The sequence below is a fragment of the Ambystoma mexicanum genome, chromosome 10, assembly GCF_040938575.1.
Source record: "Ambystoma mexicanum isolate Mex_15411 chromosome 10, UKY_AmexF1_1, whole genome shotgun sequence".
Lineage (NCBI taxonomy): Eukaryota > Metazoa > Chordata > Amphibia > Caudata > Ambystomatidae > Ambystoma > Ambystoma mexicanum.
Window position 1 is genome coordinate 1,157,172,738 of NC_090932.1, and position 17,818 is coordinate 1,157,190,555.

Genomic DNA, 17,818 nt, shown 5'->3' on the forward strand with positions numbered 1-17,818 from the left:
CCTCCTCTCCCTCTCTTAACTCTGACTGCCTTACTGCCATTCAAGATTGGTGTTCCGTCAATGATCATTGTCTGAATGCCAGCAAGACTGAGATCCTCCTCATCAGCACACTTTCTCCATCCTTTCCCCTTACTCTCTGGCCGGCCTCCATTGGCCCTCCTCCTACACCCACCTGCAAGGCTAAGAATCTCGGGGTCATCTTTGATTCCACACTTTCCTTCTCGGCCCACATCTCTGATGTCTCTAAAATATCTAACTTCTTACTGCACCTCCTCAGAGGTACTCTACCCTTCCTCTCCTTCCCCCAGAAGCTCACTGTCTGCCAAGCTCTGGTTCTCTCTAGGTTGGACTATTGTAACAGCCTCTTTCTAAACCTACCTGCCTCTACCCTCCACCCACTGCAACTAATCCAGAACAGAACTGCGAGACTTGTCCTTGGACTCAAGCCCTGGGATCGTATCTCTCAAGCTCTGAAATATCTCCTTTGGCTCCCAGTGGATGCAAGGATTAAATTCAAAACCCTCTGCATTGTCCACAAGGCCTTCTGGGGCCTGGGTCCAAAATACCTATCCCTCTGCAAATACCTCCCCTCCCGAGCTCTTCACTCCTCTAACTCCCTCAGGGTCAGTCGTTTTTCAAAGAAACAAGCTGGGGGTAGACCTGTCTTCGGCTGGTGGCTCCCTCTGGAACAGCCTACCTGCCACTCTAAAACTTGAGGAGAACCATCTCCGGTTCCGCAAACACCTCAAGACCTTCCTCTTTGCTTCTGCCTTCGCCCACGCTCTCCCCTGCTGATCTGTTCTCTTCTGGCACCGTGCAACTGTCCACCCTCTGTCCGCCGGGCCCAGGAACCTTCTCACCCTGCCACCCTCTTGCACTGCCTCCGGGCCACCCCTTTCACTGGGGTCTGTATCTGTACCCATACAGTCACCCGCCCCTTTTTTTTTCCTGCACTTATCAGACCTACCCTGTCTGCTGCCTTAAACCCAGCACTTGCTGGCTGCACTACCACTGTTTGTTGCCTTTATTATTTATCTATTATTATTTATCTGTTTCTCCTTTGCTGCGCACTTTTCCATTTCTCCCCCTTCCATGCACTTTTCCCCTCCCCCTCTCCCATGCACTTGCGCGTTCTCAATGTCACTGGGACTAGTAAGATCGTTGTTTTGTTCTCTCCTGTCCCCCTCCCTTGCCTTGTCGCGCTCTGAAACACTTTGTGTACGAGCGCGATAGAAATAAAATATCAAAAAATCAAATTGTGAATCTAAAAACGATGCCCATTACTGGGTAGCCAGCAAGTGATATTTCTTTCCTGTCTAGGGCCACATCCTTTGTTGAATGTCTGATACTGTTTACACCGTTCTCTATCACAATTAGTTTTGGGGTCCTTCCTCAGGCAGAGAAGCTGCAAATGCTGGTGGAACTGGAGAAGCAGCAGCTGAAGAGGTTGGAGGATGAGCATGCCCTGGAGCTAAGAGAGTGGAGATCAGCGCACCGCACAGAAACAGGTGAACTTAACTTTCCATTTATGAACCAGTCACAGCCTAGGTCACTGTACGTCTAACTCTGGCTTTTTTTGTCCACTGTACAGGTGGAGCGGACCCACGAGAAGCGGGGGTGGAAAAAGAGACCACCACTGAGCAGCATGCTGGTCCAGACATTTCACCCTCCTGATAGCCACTTTATAGCACGTGGCAGAGAACAAACAAGATGTGGAGACCTGGGGCTCACAGCATTAGCATGAAATGTCGGACATGTCTTTCAGGCGGTGATCCAGGCACTGGTCACCTCACTGATTCGTTTAGGGGATGTGGATCTAGCTGACGCCCTGTTTTATTATGTGGCAGCCCAGCTAATCACCAGGACCAGGCATTTCTAACATGCAACACCTGTAAGGTAGGAATGTCACTGGATGTCAGAGTACAGAGGAGGTCATACTAGACTATGATGAACAAGAGCACCTTGTCTACCACTTCACTTTTGGTTGAGACACTGAGGTTAGTAGGTGAGGCAAGGGGATGGGATGGGAGCCTCTGACTAAAAACTCATCGGTTTTCTGAAGTAGATGATGCCAAGCCAGTCTGTGTGTGATTTTGGAGAAAAGCTTTGGAAAGCCACGCCTTTCAATCGTGGGATGATGGGAGGTTTCCTACAGCTGCAAACAAAACTGAAAACGGATGTTCGGATCACATTTTAGTGAAATTAAAAGTGAACACGTTATTTACAAAATGCTTTAATTTTCCATAACGTTATAGACAGATCACGTAATTTCCAGCGATGGATCAGTTTAGAAAAAATATATATATATATAAAATGCCATTTTATCCATTTAAAAGCAGTTATAATTGCATACACAATTCACAGAATAAAAACGATGCATCAATACATCCTGATTCTTATGTTTCTCACATAACGAAGTTGCATTGGTGCAAAAATAAAGTAGGGGGGCAGAGGAAGTGAGGATATGGCTACTGCTAAAGGCCGGGGATCAATCCAATCACGGCATTGAATAGTTTAATCTGATAATTTTAGGGGATTAAATTCCCCTGTAAAGCGAAAAAAGGTGGAAGTTTTAATGAAAAAGGAGAATATGGATATCATCATGTTACAGGAGACACATATTAAGAAGGTAGATAAACCTGTGGTGAAATTGCAGTTTTTCTTCCTAATTTATCAATCTAATGCAGTGGGGAAGACCTTGGGGGTCATGATAGGATTCAGAGATACACTCAGGGCTATGGTTGTGCGGTCCCTGGTGGACACGGAGAGCAGATATCTTTTTCTATTAGTGCAATTGGAATATAGACAAATCACCTTGGAAACGGTATATGCAACTAACACAGGGCATGTTGGGTTCCTATGGCAGGTAGTAGCTAGGTTGGAGGACTTTGCAGCAGGTGAAATAATATTCACGGGTGATTCTAATTTGGCGTGGGACACTTCTGTAGCTAGAAGTGGGGGCACGGGGAAGGGAACAGCAGTCCCCACACGGGTGTTAAAGGAAAGCTTTGAAAACTTAACATTGCGAGATGTTTGGAGGACCAAGAGAGGAGACGAAAGTTGATACACGTGATTTTCACATATATACCAATCACTTTCCAGAATCGATTATGCGTGGGTAACAGCTAGCTTAATGGGGGAGGTAAGGGAAATAGATCTGGGGTCCATAGCATTGTCAGATCATGCCCCCCTACTAGTAACAGTTAGATATATGGAGACGCACATAGGGATGTGGGCCGGACGTTTCCAGTTGAATTGCTGAGTGATGAAGTGGTGGTAGAGGTGACAACAGAAAAATACCCTTCAATCCTGTCTCTTAACAGCAACCAGAAGGGACTTGGGACGCCTTTAAGGCAGTAATGTGGGGGGAACTTATTGCATTGTGAGCTCAGCTTTAGAAACAGAGGGTGAGAATGGAAGGGGACCTTGAAGCTCAATTGCGAGATACTCAGCAGTCTATAGCGAAACGCAGAATGAGGGCCCTATATAAAAGGTTAAAGGAACTACATAGCCAATTAGATCTGTTGCGAACCCGTAGGGCAGAGAGATCGCTGTTGATGACCAAACACAGGTATTATGTGCGAGCCAACAAAGCAGATAAGCTGTTGACTCAACAGTTGAAGGGATCAGAGGCAGCTAAGACGATCCAGCAGATTTTGCAGCCCAATGGATCGATTGCAACTGAATCAATAGCCATAACTAAGACTGTTGCTCAGTTCTACGAATCATCATAAGCATCAAACTACCCTGATCCTCAGGAGATACACCGTTACTTTTTAGATATATCGCTGCCAAAGACAACGGCTGGGGAGCAGGAAGAGCTAAATGGAGATATTAGGAAGGAGGAGGTGGAGGCAGCAATAAGGGAATTGCCATTGGATAAAGCGACGGGACCGGATGGGTTTCCGGCCGCTTTCTATAAAACATATGCTAGGCAACTGGTTCCAAGGTTGGCAGAGTTATTTAATGTGGTAGTGGCAAGCGGGAGAGCAACACCGACAATGTCAGAGGCAAAAGTGGTGGTGTTTAGGAAACCAGGTAAAGACCTGACGGAATGCGGATCATATAGACCCATCCCTTTGATGAACATTGATGCAAAACGTTATATGGGCATTCTGGCAGTGAGATTAGCGGCTCTCCTCCCGGACTTGATAAACGCTGATCAATCGTGTTTCATCATAGGTAGACAGACCTCTGATAACATTAGGGGGATGATCCACTTAATAGAGAAAGTTAATTCCAAACAGATTCCATCAGTGTTAGTGTCATTGGATGCCGAAAAGGCTTTTGATTGGGTGGAGTGGCCCTTTTTGTTTGACACTATGGAGCAGATGGGAATGGGAACTAAGTTCATACGGATGGTACGGACAAATTACCAGGCCCCCTTAGATATGGCTGTCGGTCAATAAACAAGTGTTCCATAATACAGAAATAGGTCGGGGAACACGGCAGGGATGCCCACTATTGCCACTTCTTTATGCAATATATTTGGAACCGTTCTTGCACAAAAATGTAAGCTGCATGCAGGGGACCACCAACATTAGCCCTTAATCGGTTTTACTCTCATTTTCTTGGCCGTCTTAGTATGCTTTGCAGACAGTGTTACTAATGGATGCCTACAGAATCTGCCTGGTCTTTAGCAGGTGCTAAGCCAAGGTGGATTCAATAGGAATACATTTCTTTCACACTTGCATGAAAATGTCAGGGGTTCATTTTAGAATGGGTTGGATCGTAAAATGAAAGCGTTTAAGCAAGGTGTAATGCTTTTACACCTTCATTTTACGCTCCAAACCATTTTTCTTCTGACACAAGGCAGAGGAGGGACATGACGCTGCGATAACATCTCCACCATGCTTTCCCCTGTCTTATGTGAGCAGTTTGCTTTACTCCTGCATCCGATTTTCATGCAGGTATATAACAAACAGATTCCTATGGAATCCGCCTCACATCAGGAATGTATAGGAATCCATTAATTAATGCCACCTGCAAGGCAATGTTTACTTTTTTGCAAAGCAGAGCGGAAGAGCAAGAGCCTAGTTTTACTCTCTCCCTTTGCACACCGCCTTGCAAAAGTTGAACATATGCAGGGAACACACACAAGCTCATTTTGGAGTCCCCCGGACCGTAAATGGAGGGGCTAAAGATAGGCGTAACACTATTACGCCTGTCTTAATGTCTCCATTCACACTCTGGAGGATTTTCGTTGTTTTTGGAGGCAGAGGGCGTGAGCGGAACAGAAATGCAGCCAAGAATAGAGAAAAGAGTGAAAATCCAAAGGTTTTACATTGCATGCCTTTTTAAGATCGGGTACGTTGCTCTAACCAGTCTCTAGAGCCTAGGTTACAAGGGCCTGGGCCAGAACGTAGACAATTGTAGTTAACTGCCTCTAGTCCACTTAAACTTTACCTTGGTCTACATTTGGTGTCTTGACTATGTGAAGATGGTCTTCTTGGTGCGTTTCCAGTGGTTTGCGACGTGGTCCAAAGGGGCGAGTTGGCTTGAAGGGGCTCGCTCGACAGTGCACATTTTCAACCCAAATGCCTGAACTGGCTTTTCAGGTGACTCAATGGGGCAATGGGATGGCGCAGTGGACAAGTATGGGAAGCTTCACCATCCTGACAGCAGTTTGGCTGTGCTAAACCCCAGCAAAGCTACGGCAATGCCCTTGGACTTAAAAAAAACACTGTAACTCTTTTTACCTGTCCCCACGAAGAATCCAGGCCCTCTTTTGCTCTTCCCCAGGGATGGAAGTATACCAAAGTTATTTGCACCGTCTTGCCACAAAGCAGGATGGTGAACTTCCTGAGTAGAAGTCATCTTTGCAGCAGGCAGGCCTTTGTCTTTTTGCAGGTCATCTCTCTTGTCCCTTGGTGGTGGTTAAAACAAAGGGTTGTCTACCCTTCTGAACTGCGTAATATCAACCCTGGCAAGGCCATTTTAATTGGTTGAGTTTTTGTAAGATTCCAAGTCAGATTATTATTAATGCTCAAGTTGTTTCAAAATAATCAATAGCTAAATCCCAACAGGGGATTGGTCTATTTACAAGCCTTGTGTAAGTGTCAATCCCTCTCATTTTAACAAATGTTCTCTCCTTGCTGTGTCATACCCAGAGTCCTACATCTGCAGGAAATTGTTTGGCGTCAACAGAAAGTGATAAAAAAAGTATCTCCAAGATGTTGCTATACTCCATTTCTGGGTAATGTTAATTCCCTCACACTTCTGTCTCTTGCAGAACAAAGAGCATCCATTGTAATTGTCTCCTCCTGGCCAAACCCCCTGCTAGCAGAATTCAACTGCACATGGTCCAGCCTTACCCTAGAAGGCAGTTTCTCAGTGGGGTGAGGTGTCAAGACCCTCACTAGAAACACAAAGCCTTTCCTGTAAGCAGCTGGACCAGTTACTATAGCTATTACCCCCACTTCAGGGGCATACATGGCTGAAGAGAGGACCTCAGTGAGGGTTTAGGGCAGTTCCCAGCCATGTACGTTCCCCCCAAAAAGGGTTGATTGTTATTCACATTTCGGGTCTCCGTCCGGGGTATGAACAGTTTTTCTTTTATGAGAGACTGCATTCGCACGTATTGCACAAGCCCATAGTAAATAGAAAAGGGTCATAGTCCCTTTTTTATTTCTATGGTGGGTGCAGGGGACTGCGGGGGGAGCCCTGGGACCCAAGCTTCAGCTCCAGTCCAGCAGGTAAGTGAGTATGGAGGGAAGGGGTAGAGGAAGGCATTGGGGTGTTTTGGGTGCTAGGAGGCGAAGGAGATTTGGGAGGTGACAGGGAGGCGCTTCTTTCAGTAATCTCGCTCGGGAAGTAACCCAGCTCTAACAACATGGCTGAAAGAGTTTATTTAGACATGTGAGCAGGAAGACATTCAAGTGATGGAACTTCTATCGTCCACGCATTATACTGACGTTCTAAAAAGAGACGGATGCTGTCCCCGAGACCAACCAGAGTTAAAAGTAATTCTAATATATCTGTCGATCTGAAAGACAATAAGTTCCATGTTTAGGATAGTCACATGTACCATTTTTGGTTCAGAGAAAAACATCCAGTTCATTTTCTGTATTAAGTCCTTTTATTGTATTGAGTAATTTACAAAAATACTTAGCTTCTAGTATGCTCAGCAGTAGTTCCCGGTTTCCACCTCTTATTGATTGTTTGACATGATCTATTGCCAGGAATGTAATATCTCTGTTGTTGTCCATCTGGTGTACTTCATCCCAATGCAGTGATGGTGATAATCTTCGGTCTTGTCTTCCAATTATGTGCATGTGCTCTCATATTCGGATGCAAAGATCACAAATCACACTCCCCACATACAGTTTCTTACATAAACAGATAATGACATAAATCACATATTCACAATTCCTACAGTGTTTAATGTCAATTGTGGGCCCTGTGGGTGAAATGCATGGCCATGAAGTCGGCTGAACTGTACACAGTGTGCATCATTAATGGAGCTAAATAGAATATATTGTAACCCATAGAATCTATTGGCAAAACTGTACATACCATGCACTGTCATTAATAGAATATATTGCAGAACATGGGTATTAAATAACGGGCATTTCCCAAACACTTTATTAATAATTTTCCTGAAACATTGTGAGGTAACAATGATCACCTTATTGTAATAAAAAAAAACAGCACGTAACATACATTCGTGAGCAAAACATTTTTGTCAGTAAATTTTGAGGCTCTTACACAAAGGCCTATCACAATTCGTATCTTTTGCTGCGCTGCATAAGATTATAGTATAGGGTACATTGTACGAAACAGACATCACGATGGTACAAATTGTTCCCTTAGTGCCAAATTAGCTTTTGAAAGTAAAGCTTACATGTGAAAACTGCTCTACAGTTTGGCATGTGCACATTGGAAGAACAGGATGTTCCCATTTCAGCTGCTGGTGTGTCTGATGACCATGCACAGCAGAAGTGTACATGTATCCACCGTTTGAGTAAGCAGAGATTATTTCATATACTCACAGCACATGAAACCGCTCTGGTGTAATCACTAAGATTGCCTTTTAGCAGCAGAGCATATGTGGAAGAATTGTCTATTTAACAGCACACACTTTCCTGTACAGAAACCACCTTCACTTTGTAAAGCAAAAATGAATAAAGTTGAGGACAGTACACCGTCACACTTTCTGTCACAGGGATGCATGAGCACGCGTTTTTCTGAAAATGCATGGTCTCTAAATTCCGATTTTCTTCTGGAGAATGCTGCTATCAGCAATGAATTCCAATTAGTCAAGATTGTTGAAGAACTTATACACCAATGTTCCTAGTCTAACCCTTTAAGCTCTTTGTGAATATATGCGAGCTATAGGACCCTCTCGTAATCATCCAAGGTGTACACCTCATGCACAATTAATCTTTCAAGTTCCACTACATTTTTTGCCTAGTTGACACCCTGAAGATAAGTGGCTTAAAACTCAATGTATTCCTTGTGTAAGTTGTGCCCTTTACCCCATGCAGTATGTAACTTAAAGTTGCCCATGGCATCCCAAAATACTTCTTAGGAGGCAATTTTGTAAGATCTCTAAATCTTCACAAATTGTCATGCCAGCTTTTTCCCATATATGGGTTCGACAGATGTTAAGCATAGGGCGTATTGTACATACTCATACTCCGCATCAGAGGTTAAATAAGTGCACCGTTGAGCAACCACGAGTACAAAGAGGCCGGTGGTGAAGCACCTGGGGAGGAGCAAAGGGAGAAATGGTTTCAGACCCAGAGGAGGGGGCACAAGAGAGTGTGGAGGGAGGAACCAGGAGAAGACAACAGCTCAAGGGAGAAGGGTACGGCATGTGACAGCAGGCCAGTCGGTAGAGGGCAGTGGCTTTGGGGAGAGGGAGCAAGGAGGTGCTGGGTGTGGCCACTGCAAAGAAATGACAGATCACACGACACAAAACATATGATTCAAGGGTCTTTAAAACAGGGTAAAGGCTGTCAGCCAGAACCATAGTCCAGGCCAGGGTCGGGTGCACACAGAATGGGCTGATTTATTCTAAGGGTATCTAGTCCCAGGGATATAGCACCTACCTGGTTCCTCACTCTTCAGTTTAAGAGATTTAGCACCCAGCTCACCTTTTATCTAGCCGGTGGCTGATATATAGCTTCCAGCTGGCTTAAATGGATCGGGCCTTCTAGGGATATAGTGCCCTGCACACTCTGCCAAGTGGATCAGGACTCTTATAGTCCCTGCTGTCTCTACCAGTAGGTCAGGCTTCCAAAGAATATAGAGTCCTGCTCACTTTGCCACATGCTCAGGTCTACAAGCGGGGTAGGACCCTGCTCACTCTGCCATGTGTGTCAAACCTTGTAGGGATATCATTTTTTGCTTGCATTTCCTGGTGGATCATGCCTTCTTGGGATACAGGGTCCTGCTTGTTCAGTAACTGGTCTCTCTCTCACACTCTACTACTCTACTCTCACTAGTCTGGGATAGGCCTTCCCTTTATATTGCCTCTTTGTTTCCTTAATTGACTCACGTGCCTCCATGTTCAGGGGAAAGACTTTAAGAAGGCAGGTCTTTAAGTAAGGCAGAACTTGCGCTAGATCACAACCCTGTTACACTCATGCCATCACACACCAGTCTCCATTTTCCCACCAGTGGTCTGTTACCTCATGTCTCGATCAGCTGTATCCTCTCAACAACTCATCTTCCTACCACAGGCAAACATAGCAGCTGGCTGCACATGGCCACATCCACTCTAGACTCCTCTCCACATTGTCAAGAGCCCTCCTTCCGTGCTCAACAGGGTCTCAGGTAACTGCCGATCAGCCACAGCCCCATTCATCTCCTTATGCAGTGCACAACCACACAGACTCATTCTGTGGAGCCTGGCGATAATCCCACCCATACTAGCCTTCAACCCTGATAGCTGTTCTATCTCATCACATTGCCTACTTTCCTCAGATGGCCCACTGCACTGGTAACCCTGTTGTGGTCTACTGTTTGGCTTGTGCCGTTAGCAGAATTTGCACCTGCCTCAGGAATGCAGGTGCCTCTTGCTTTTCACAGCAACACTAATTTCCAGGGAGCATATCAGACAGAGAAGGGGTAGGCAGTAATGAATGAGCGATGTAGTGGTACCAGAGCAGGTCCCGACCTGGGAACATCAAAAGGCAGTATGTCCAATGGAGATGCCTCCATGACTACTAAGGCACAAAAACCACACCCAATGACTTATCTTGTCCTTACCTCTTACCTACCAAACAACCATCAAATGTGGGCAGAATAGTAGCATCTTTCCCTAGAAATCAATACTGAATAAGACTGAAATTCTCACTCTTTGCACTGAAACACAAACTTGGGTTGTGATTATTAGTTCAATAAATAGTATAAAGACCCTGGATGGAACATTTAAACCAACCATACACTCTGGGTAAGTGCCATTATCCATTACTCAAGCCAGCTTTCGAAGTCCTGCCAGATAGTTAAATTTACTCCCTAACGCATCCTTCTCATTTTTGCAACATTCATTGTCTAAATTGTTGTCCACCATTTTTTATGTAGTTCATAATCATCTTATTTTCATCTTCTTGTATTGCACCTTTCGGTAACCACTGTGATGCTACAACTTAATTGTACACTTGCACCTGTCCAACTACATTCAACCTCTACTTCTAAATGTGGCTTCCTTGACAATTTGGCAAACAATTCTTCTCACCAGGCACTCATTCTGCTTTAAAATTCTGACCCTACAATACTGATACCGACTCTGCTATCCTTCTGGACACCCCAACAATACCCTTTTCACCAACGATACTTTCAGATGTGTGCGATTGGTTTTTATCATTAATTACATGTCCTACATACATGTTTGGTAGGTCCTGGAAACAGTGCAAGGGGTACCCAACATACAGAGAAGCCTCCTGGAGAAAGAAATAAGATGGATCAACAGACTGGACACATTGAATCATGGACTGAATGAGGAATTCACACCAGTGATATAATCTAGGATTCCAATAAGAAGATGAGACCGTTATGACGACACCTGTCACACATGACCTCAGAAGCTGATCAATGTGGCAACTCTCGTGTTGACGCCGATTGGAAGTGCATCAGCCCTATTTTAGTATGTCTTGAGCGAATCCTTCATCTTTACCAACATAGGATCAAAATATAACCCCCCTCCCCACTTGTATCATTTATTTCTATTACACATGATTGGTAATTTACCAAGAGCCAACTGGGATGATTACCAACCTTCCAACACGGTGGCCTTAGTTTGTGTACCCTACACAGACTGGTGTCACCACACTTGGTTCAGCACTTGTCATGACTATCCCCCAGCTCCTTACTTGGCTGTCCGAGTATCAGGTGGGGTGCGCAAATTAAGGAGAATCTATAGATCGCAAAGATGTCAGTTGACACGCCTCATACTTTTTCATCCTCCTCACAAGGACGGACATGAGAAGAGGCTCATGCACCACCCGTCATAGCCACTCAAGGATTTCTAAACACAGTTGGAAGTGTACACCATACAATGCTGGTTACCTAGGTAACGACGCGCCGCACTGAGTAGGAACGGGCTTCCTGTACGAAAAACACATGCGGACATCAACATGCTTAGGCTTGCTAGTCCAATCGGAACATGATACCAGTATCACTAACAATGAGGTAAATGCGACCTTGCCATTTTTGCTGCCGCCGCCATCATCACCACAGAGAAGAGACACGTGATAGATGTCTCAAATAAAAGTAAGTTATTACATTGCAGCACTCAGTGCCCTGGCTCCAGTCTGATCAAGTGAGTTTCTCAACTTGACCATTTTGTTTATACCCATTAACAGCATTTATCGCGTTGACGATACGATTGCTAACAAATAGAATACATGAATAATGAACGTGCTGCCGAAGCTGGGCTCCAGCCAGTCAAAATTGAGGATACACTTCCTTTTTTGCCTCCATCTGGACTGCATGCCCACCTGTGGCACACATTTCCCTTTCATGCATGGACTCTCCAGCATGCCTGTCAGCACAAGTATGGATTGATATCCCTGCATTTATTTTCACATGCTACCATGAGCACAACTCACTGTTCGCCATACACTGTTCATTTATCTCTGGTGCATGGGCTATACCGGGTAGCACCACCTTGAACTTAATCCCGCACTTCATCACTTCACCAGCAACAATTTGAGACACCCCCACCCCGCCCACTGTCTCTCCACCACAAGGGTGACACGTCTTTCCACAACCCTCCCCACTTTTTCCAATTCCAATATGCAAGGATCCCCTACTCCACAAGGGGAAGTACATTTTACCCAATTGACATGCCTAGGTACCACTCTCCCGCTTCTCTGTCCACAAATTGAAGGACACTGCTTCCCCTTTTATTTAGCCAGAGAGTTGTGTGGACATACACCACAGCAGGACTATTGGACAAGCCAAACTGAAGGTTTATCAGCCTCATCGCCGCTATGACGGCCATAGTGTCACTGCGTACTGACCTCGGGGGCGGCAGATGCCTGAAGCACCCATACTTACTCCACATAGGGTAAGTGGCCCAGGGTAGATTACTAAGGATTTTTTTTAAATGACATAGGTATATTTCAGACTTAACACTAAAATACATACATATATCCACAGGGTCTAGGAACACGCCCTGGTGAAGGGGCTCTGATTTGCACCTTGGACCACCGAAACGTGTTTCATTTGGTGACCCTACCTTCCTTCAAGATCCGCCTCAGAACATCCAGTGGTAACTCTCATGTTAGCCACACATTGACAGACTCTTTTGCATTTAGTGAACTTCATACAAAATTGAAAATGTTTCTTCGCTTAATGAGATGTGAACAGAATCAATTGTATAAGTAATACTCAACTGAAAGCAAATAGTAAAATAAGGAACAAGAATAACATTAGTATTATCTTTATTGTAATTTAAGTTACGTATTTTCTATAACTTTTTCTCCTGTATGTACTAATTCTATTTCCTGAAAGATTTGGAAAAACTTTAGGTCAACAAAGAAAAGTTTTCCGGCCTTTTCGCGTCCCCATTCTTTCTTCTTTTTCTTGCCATTTCATGCCTTATTTTCCCAGGGTGCTGTCCGGTGGCTTTATGTTATTTAATGTTTTAGTTATTGTTAATGATTTAATTTGTGAATAACAGAATATGAAAATTAAAATTCATTGTTTGAACCATTTGTAACCTTGAAAGAAATAGTTGAATCACTTATTCACATATTGTTTTGTTATGTGTTCTATTTCTGTTGTCAGGTCAGATACATAAAGCAGGATATCAGGTTAGGATACCTGTCCAAATAGAATTAAATTTGACTTAGAAGGAATCTCAAGAAAACCTAATGGTGGGACACTTTGTTATATAGATGTTGAAATCTCAGAGCCAGATATTGGCGATTCATGGACAGGTTGGGGGCTGCATCTGCAGGTTTGTCAGCAAGGTTTGGGCTATAGGATGGTGGTCCCTATTTGAGGAGGAAGCTTAGTTGTTAGGTGCGAGTGATGGAGCACATGAGGGAAAGTGATTCAGAGTCTGTCATGTTGTCAACAGAGGCTGACAGAATCTCTACAGATGAGTGATATCCCTCGACCTCTCCTATTAGCAGAATTTGTGTATTTGATCTTCTAGCCTGGTTGAATACTTTCTTGAAAAACTGACAATTGATTAACAGATTCAGGTTTTCATGATTAAGAGTAGATTTATTTGGTCTTCGGAGAAGAGGTTGATTATGTCAAAAGGCATGGTTGGCGATGAAACATGAGTTGATCAACCGGCATTTGGAGCCCACCATTCCATGGTAGGTCTCGTCAGTGGAAGGAATGTCAGTGGGTCATTTCATTTTTTCCTTAGCTGCACTGACCTCAATGTTAATAATTTCAGATTCAAAGAGGTGGAGTAAGTTCTTCTATGTGGTCAGTTTCATCTTCCTGGTCTTCTTGTGAGGTGGTTTAAGTAGTGTTGTGATGAAGATTGTTGGTTTTTGTGGCTCTGGGTTTAGGGTAGATCTGCTGGTTGGTGGAGTGGACACAGGGATGAGGTTGCTGGATTCAAATTGTGTGCTGCTTCACAGTTTGTTGCTTCTATCTGGGGTCTGGTGGCTTGCTCATTTTAGCTGGGCTCGGGCGGGTGCTTGAGCAGGCAACTGAATATGAAGGTTGTTCAAGGTCTTCAAAGGTGTGGAATTGTACTAGTGTCTCTGGTTGACTGATATGACATCGTTGAAAGGGCAACTTCTATCACCTTTCTCCTTCTTTGTTCCTTTCTGACTAGTGTCCTTGCAGTTAAAGAGTTGTTTACTTTGTTTGATTATAATCCTGAGCTGTGATCAACCAATAAGTGCATCCCCTTTGAAGTTGAGAAGTGGCATTATTCTAGCGATTTATTAATAGGATAGTCCAGGGTCAAACAATTGAGTTTCTCTTCAGAATTCATCAAGGTATGCAGTGAAATTGTGTTGTTGAACATAAAATCCCCAAAGAGAAACTTTCCACATCACTTGATAACCCACCTACACCAACATTTATTTAGAACTTTTTGGTTGTTGACTATATTAGTCAAAATAAGTCCTAGGCCTTATACCAGCACCTTATTCGATAAAAGTGTCAAAGTAGAAAATAAGACTACAGAAAAGCAACTGTAGAGTTTCCACAAGTTCCAACACATGGCATGGCAGACGTGGAGATAACAATTGTAAAATGGCACCTTTTAAGGTTTCTTAAAGTAGAGGATGGAAGCACAACTGCTTTACCTCAAAATAGGTAAAAACCTTTAAATGGGGTGTGCTAATCCTAGCATTAACTTTCCCTCGTCTGTGCCGAAGCTGCCCACCTACTGATCCGGCATTGCGAGCTCATTCAGGCTCTTGCCGGCACCGACGCTCGAACGCGCTTCCTGGAGGAGGCGTGGCTTCATCTGCACGTGATTCCATCACGTGGTTCATGCCTCCTTGAAAGGACTGAGGCTGCCGCCCGGCCAGTATGTGCTAATCCTAGCATAAACTTTCCCTCATCTGTGCCGAAGCTGCCCACCTACTGATCCGGCATTGCAAGCTCATTCAGGCTCTCGCCGGCACCGACGCTCGAACGCGCTTCTTGGAGGAGGCGTGGCTTCATCTGCACGTGATTCCATCACGTGATTCAGGCCTCCTAGAAAGTACTGAGGCTACCACCCTTGCGGCGTTAAGCCCGTCGGGGAAAAGGGAGTCAGCTGTTGTGCGGCTGTTTGGCGGCAATGGTACAAAGACGCTGAAAACAACGTAGACCCTGTGGCACATATCATCCACCAAATTTAAGAGGGATCAGATTAAATTGTCAGTGGAGACTGCGGGCAAATAGCCTTTGATCCCCTGCTAGCAACAACGGCCAGAGAGGCACATCCAGGCAAAAGGCCCTGAAATAGGAACCCAAGAACACAACTCTTCAATATAAAAAAAGGGAAAAAAGAAATAAAATAAAAAAGGGGAAAAAAACATTTTTTGTTATCAAATTCTACAACAGAAATACCTAACCCCAAGATAAGTAAACAAGTAAACACAAATCACAAAGTAAAAACCAAATACTACATGCGAAAGAAAACATACACTACTGTGCCGGAAGGGACAAGAAAGTAAGCGCCAAGAAACCCTACTCCTCGAATGACACGTACAACCAAGCGCGGGAAAGCCGCCGAATCGACCCCCCCGCACATGAACCTTAGAGGAAAGACAATGGAGACGCCAGAACTGCAACACGTAACGACCAAACCAGGCGTTAGCAACAGAAATAATACCCTTAGAGAATGTAACATCAAATACTCACCGACCACTATAGAAAGCGACACCAAAAAAGTGGAGAAACAGAAAGAAACCAAACAGCTGCTACAGCAAATGAAAGCGAGGGAAACACCAGTGAACCTTTATCTCCAATCATGAAAGAAGACACAAAAGAGAACTCCTCAACCAAAGAAAAAGAAGTTTTCATTTTCACTTTTTGTTGTAAAGCTTGCTACAGGAGATTCGACATCCGAAAAAACAAAGAACACGAAGGTGGAACTTAGTAACAGAACTACCCCCAGCCCAAAGGGCAAGACAAAAACAAACTTGAAGGAAGAGATAAAGGAAAACGATAAGACGCCCAATCCAACGGCCCTACAAGAAGGAAAAGACGAAAAAGAAAGAAAACTCATAACCCATCAGGAAAAAGCCGCCAAACCACAAAAGAAATGGCAGGCCCTGTACAAAAGTCGCAGACACTCGCAACAACTTGACCCAAAGAAAAATGAGCAGACAAACCCTAAAACTGCAAGATTATCACTTGATATAACAGAAATCGAAAACCTAATGAAGAATCATGAAAGAAGAAAAGAGGTCTTCGGTAGCCCACCATCACTCGCAAAGAAAATAGACACAGGTCCTTGGACACAAAAGCTACAAAAAGAAAAAGCACCAATACCAAAAGAGCAAGAATTCTATAACAGAGACAGAAGATCACAAAACAAAAATAATTCGAAAGTCGAATGTGAGGAAATACAAAATTCAAATCTAGAAATACAAGATAAATGCAGTTGCGACCAACGTACTGAACACGAGTTAGCATCAATAACAACTTCAATGCTAGATCTACAAAATATGTTGATAACTACAACACAATCATTATTGCCATATATGAAGCTACAAGAGGCACTAGTAGACTCAATAAAAGATCAAACAACACTCATGGCATTGATACATTCAAAACAAAGTTATTTAGAACAATGCATGAACAAAATACTGCAGCGACTAGACATCAAAGCACAAAATAGCAACCCATGGCAAAGCAGACTATTTGATATCACCTGCAGCGACAGAGCTGAAAAAACAGACCTGACTCACGCGCTAATTAAAATGATGACAGCAGCAAACCAAGAGAAACCAACGCAGATGTCTTATTTAAACCATCAAAGTCCAAGTAACAAGACAACACAGCAAAAAGGAAATGAGTACAGTGAACCTTCAAAGTTACCGGAAAGACATGAAGCAAAAAGGAATCCCAGCCCCGTAGAAATAAACCTAATTGATCTTACAGGGGAACCCCTGAAGGAAATGAAGACAAACAACCCTACAGACACAGATAAAGCAAAATAGACTAACAAATCAATTGACGACAAGAGACTTATACCCCATTCGAAAGGGAAAGAAACGTATGAAATATTTTCAAAAGGAAACAAGACACAATCTAACAGAGAGCAGGACAAAAAAGGAACAACACCCAACAAAAAAAAAAACAAAGAGGTTCACGAGCATTCTTAAGAAACCTAACCAACCCTCCAAAAGAACCACATCCAAAAATGAACAAAGTAACACAGCAGAACAAACAAAAAAACCTTGAACCCAAAGAGAAAAGGAAAAGCCTAGACCATAACGAAGCAGACATAGAAATAGATGAATTAATCAACCTATCAACTTATACGGAAGATGAAATCGATCAATCTGAAGAAGCACAAATCGAAATTGCAGAGGCATCATTGATTACGGTAGATGAATACGAAGAAGGGCAACCTGAAGAAGATCAAATTCACGAAGAATCAGGATATGAAATGACACTTGACAAAATATCTAAAATTGAATGGGAAGACGACAATGAAACAACATCGGATTTGAATAACCACCTCACACCGACAAGGGAACTCCAAAACAATTTATGATGATGATAAAACAACCGATGGACAAACAGAAAAAGTAATAAAACTACCAATTTTTGTCCTCCAACAAAAACAGCAGACTGAAAAAATAGACAAGAAAATAAAACTAACAAGAATAACAACAAAAAACAACAATCTAATCATGAACCGATCCAATTTGTTAAGATTGATACAAGC

At 43.6% G+C, this 17,818-nt stretch overlaps 1 protein-coding gene across 2 annotated transcripts in view; it reads left to right on the forward strand.

The window, feature by feature from the left end:
- The window catches only part of LOC138492113 (STE20-like serine/threonine-protein kinase), a 520,802-nt gene that overhangs the window by 466,130 nt on the left and 36,854 nt on the right, over positions 1-17,818 (forward strand). The window contains exons 17-18 of one of the 2 annotated variants that reach the window (XM_069619086.1): positions 1,397-1,508; positions 1,592-2,385. In XM_069619086.1, the coding sequence (XP_069475187.1) occupies positions 1,397-1,508; positions 1,592-1,674 (195 nt within the window). In that variant the 3' untranslated portion in view covers positions 1,675-2,385. Of the gene's footprint in view, positions 1-1,396; positions 1,509-1,591; positions 2,386-17,818 lie in introns of those variants that run through there. The other variant, XM_069619087.1, reaches the window with a different exon arrangement.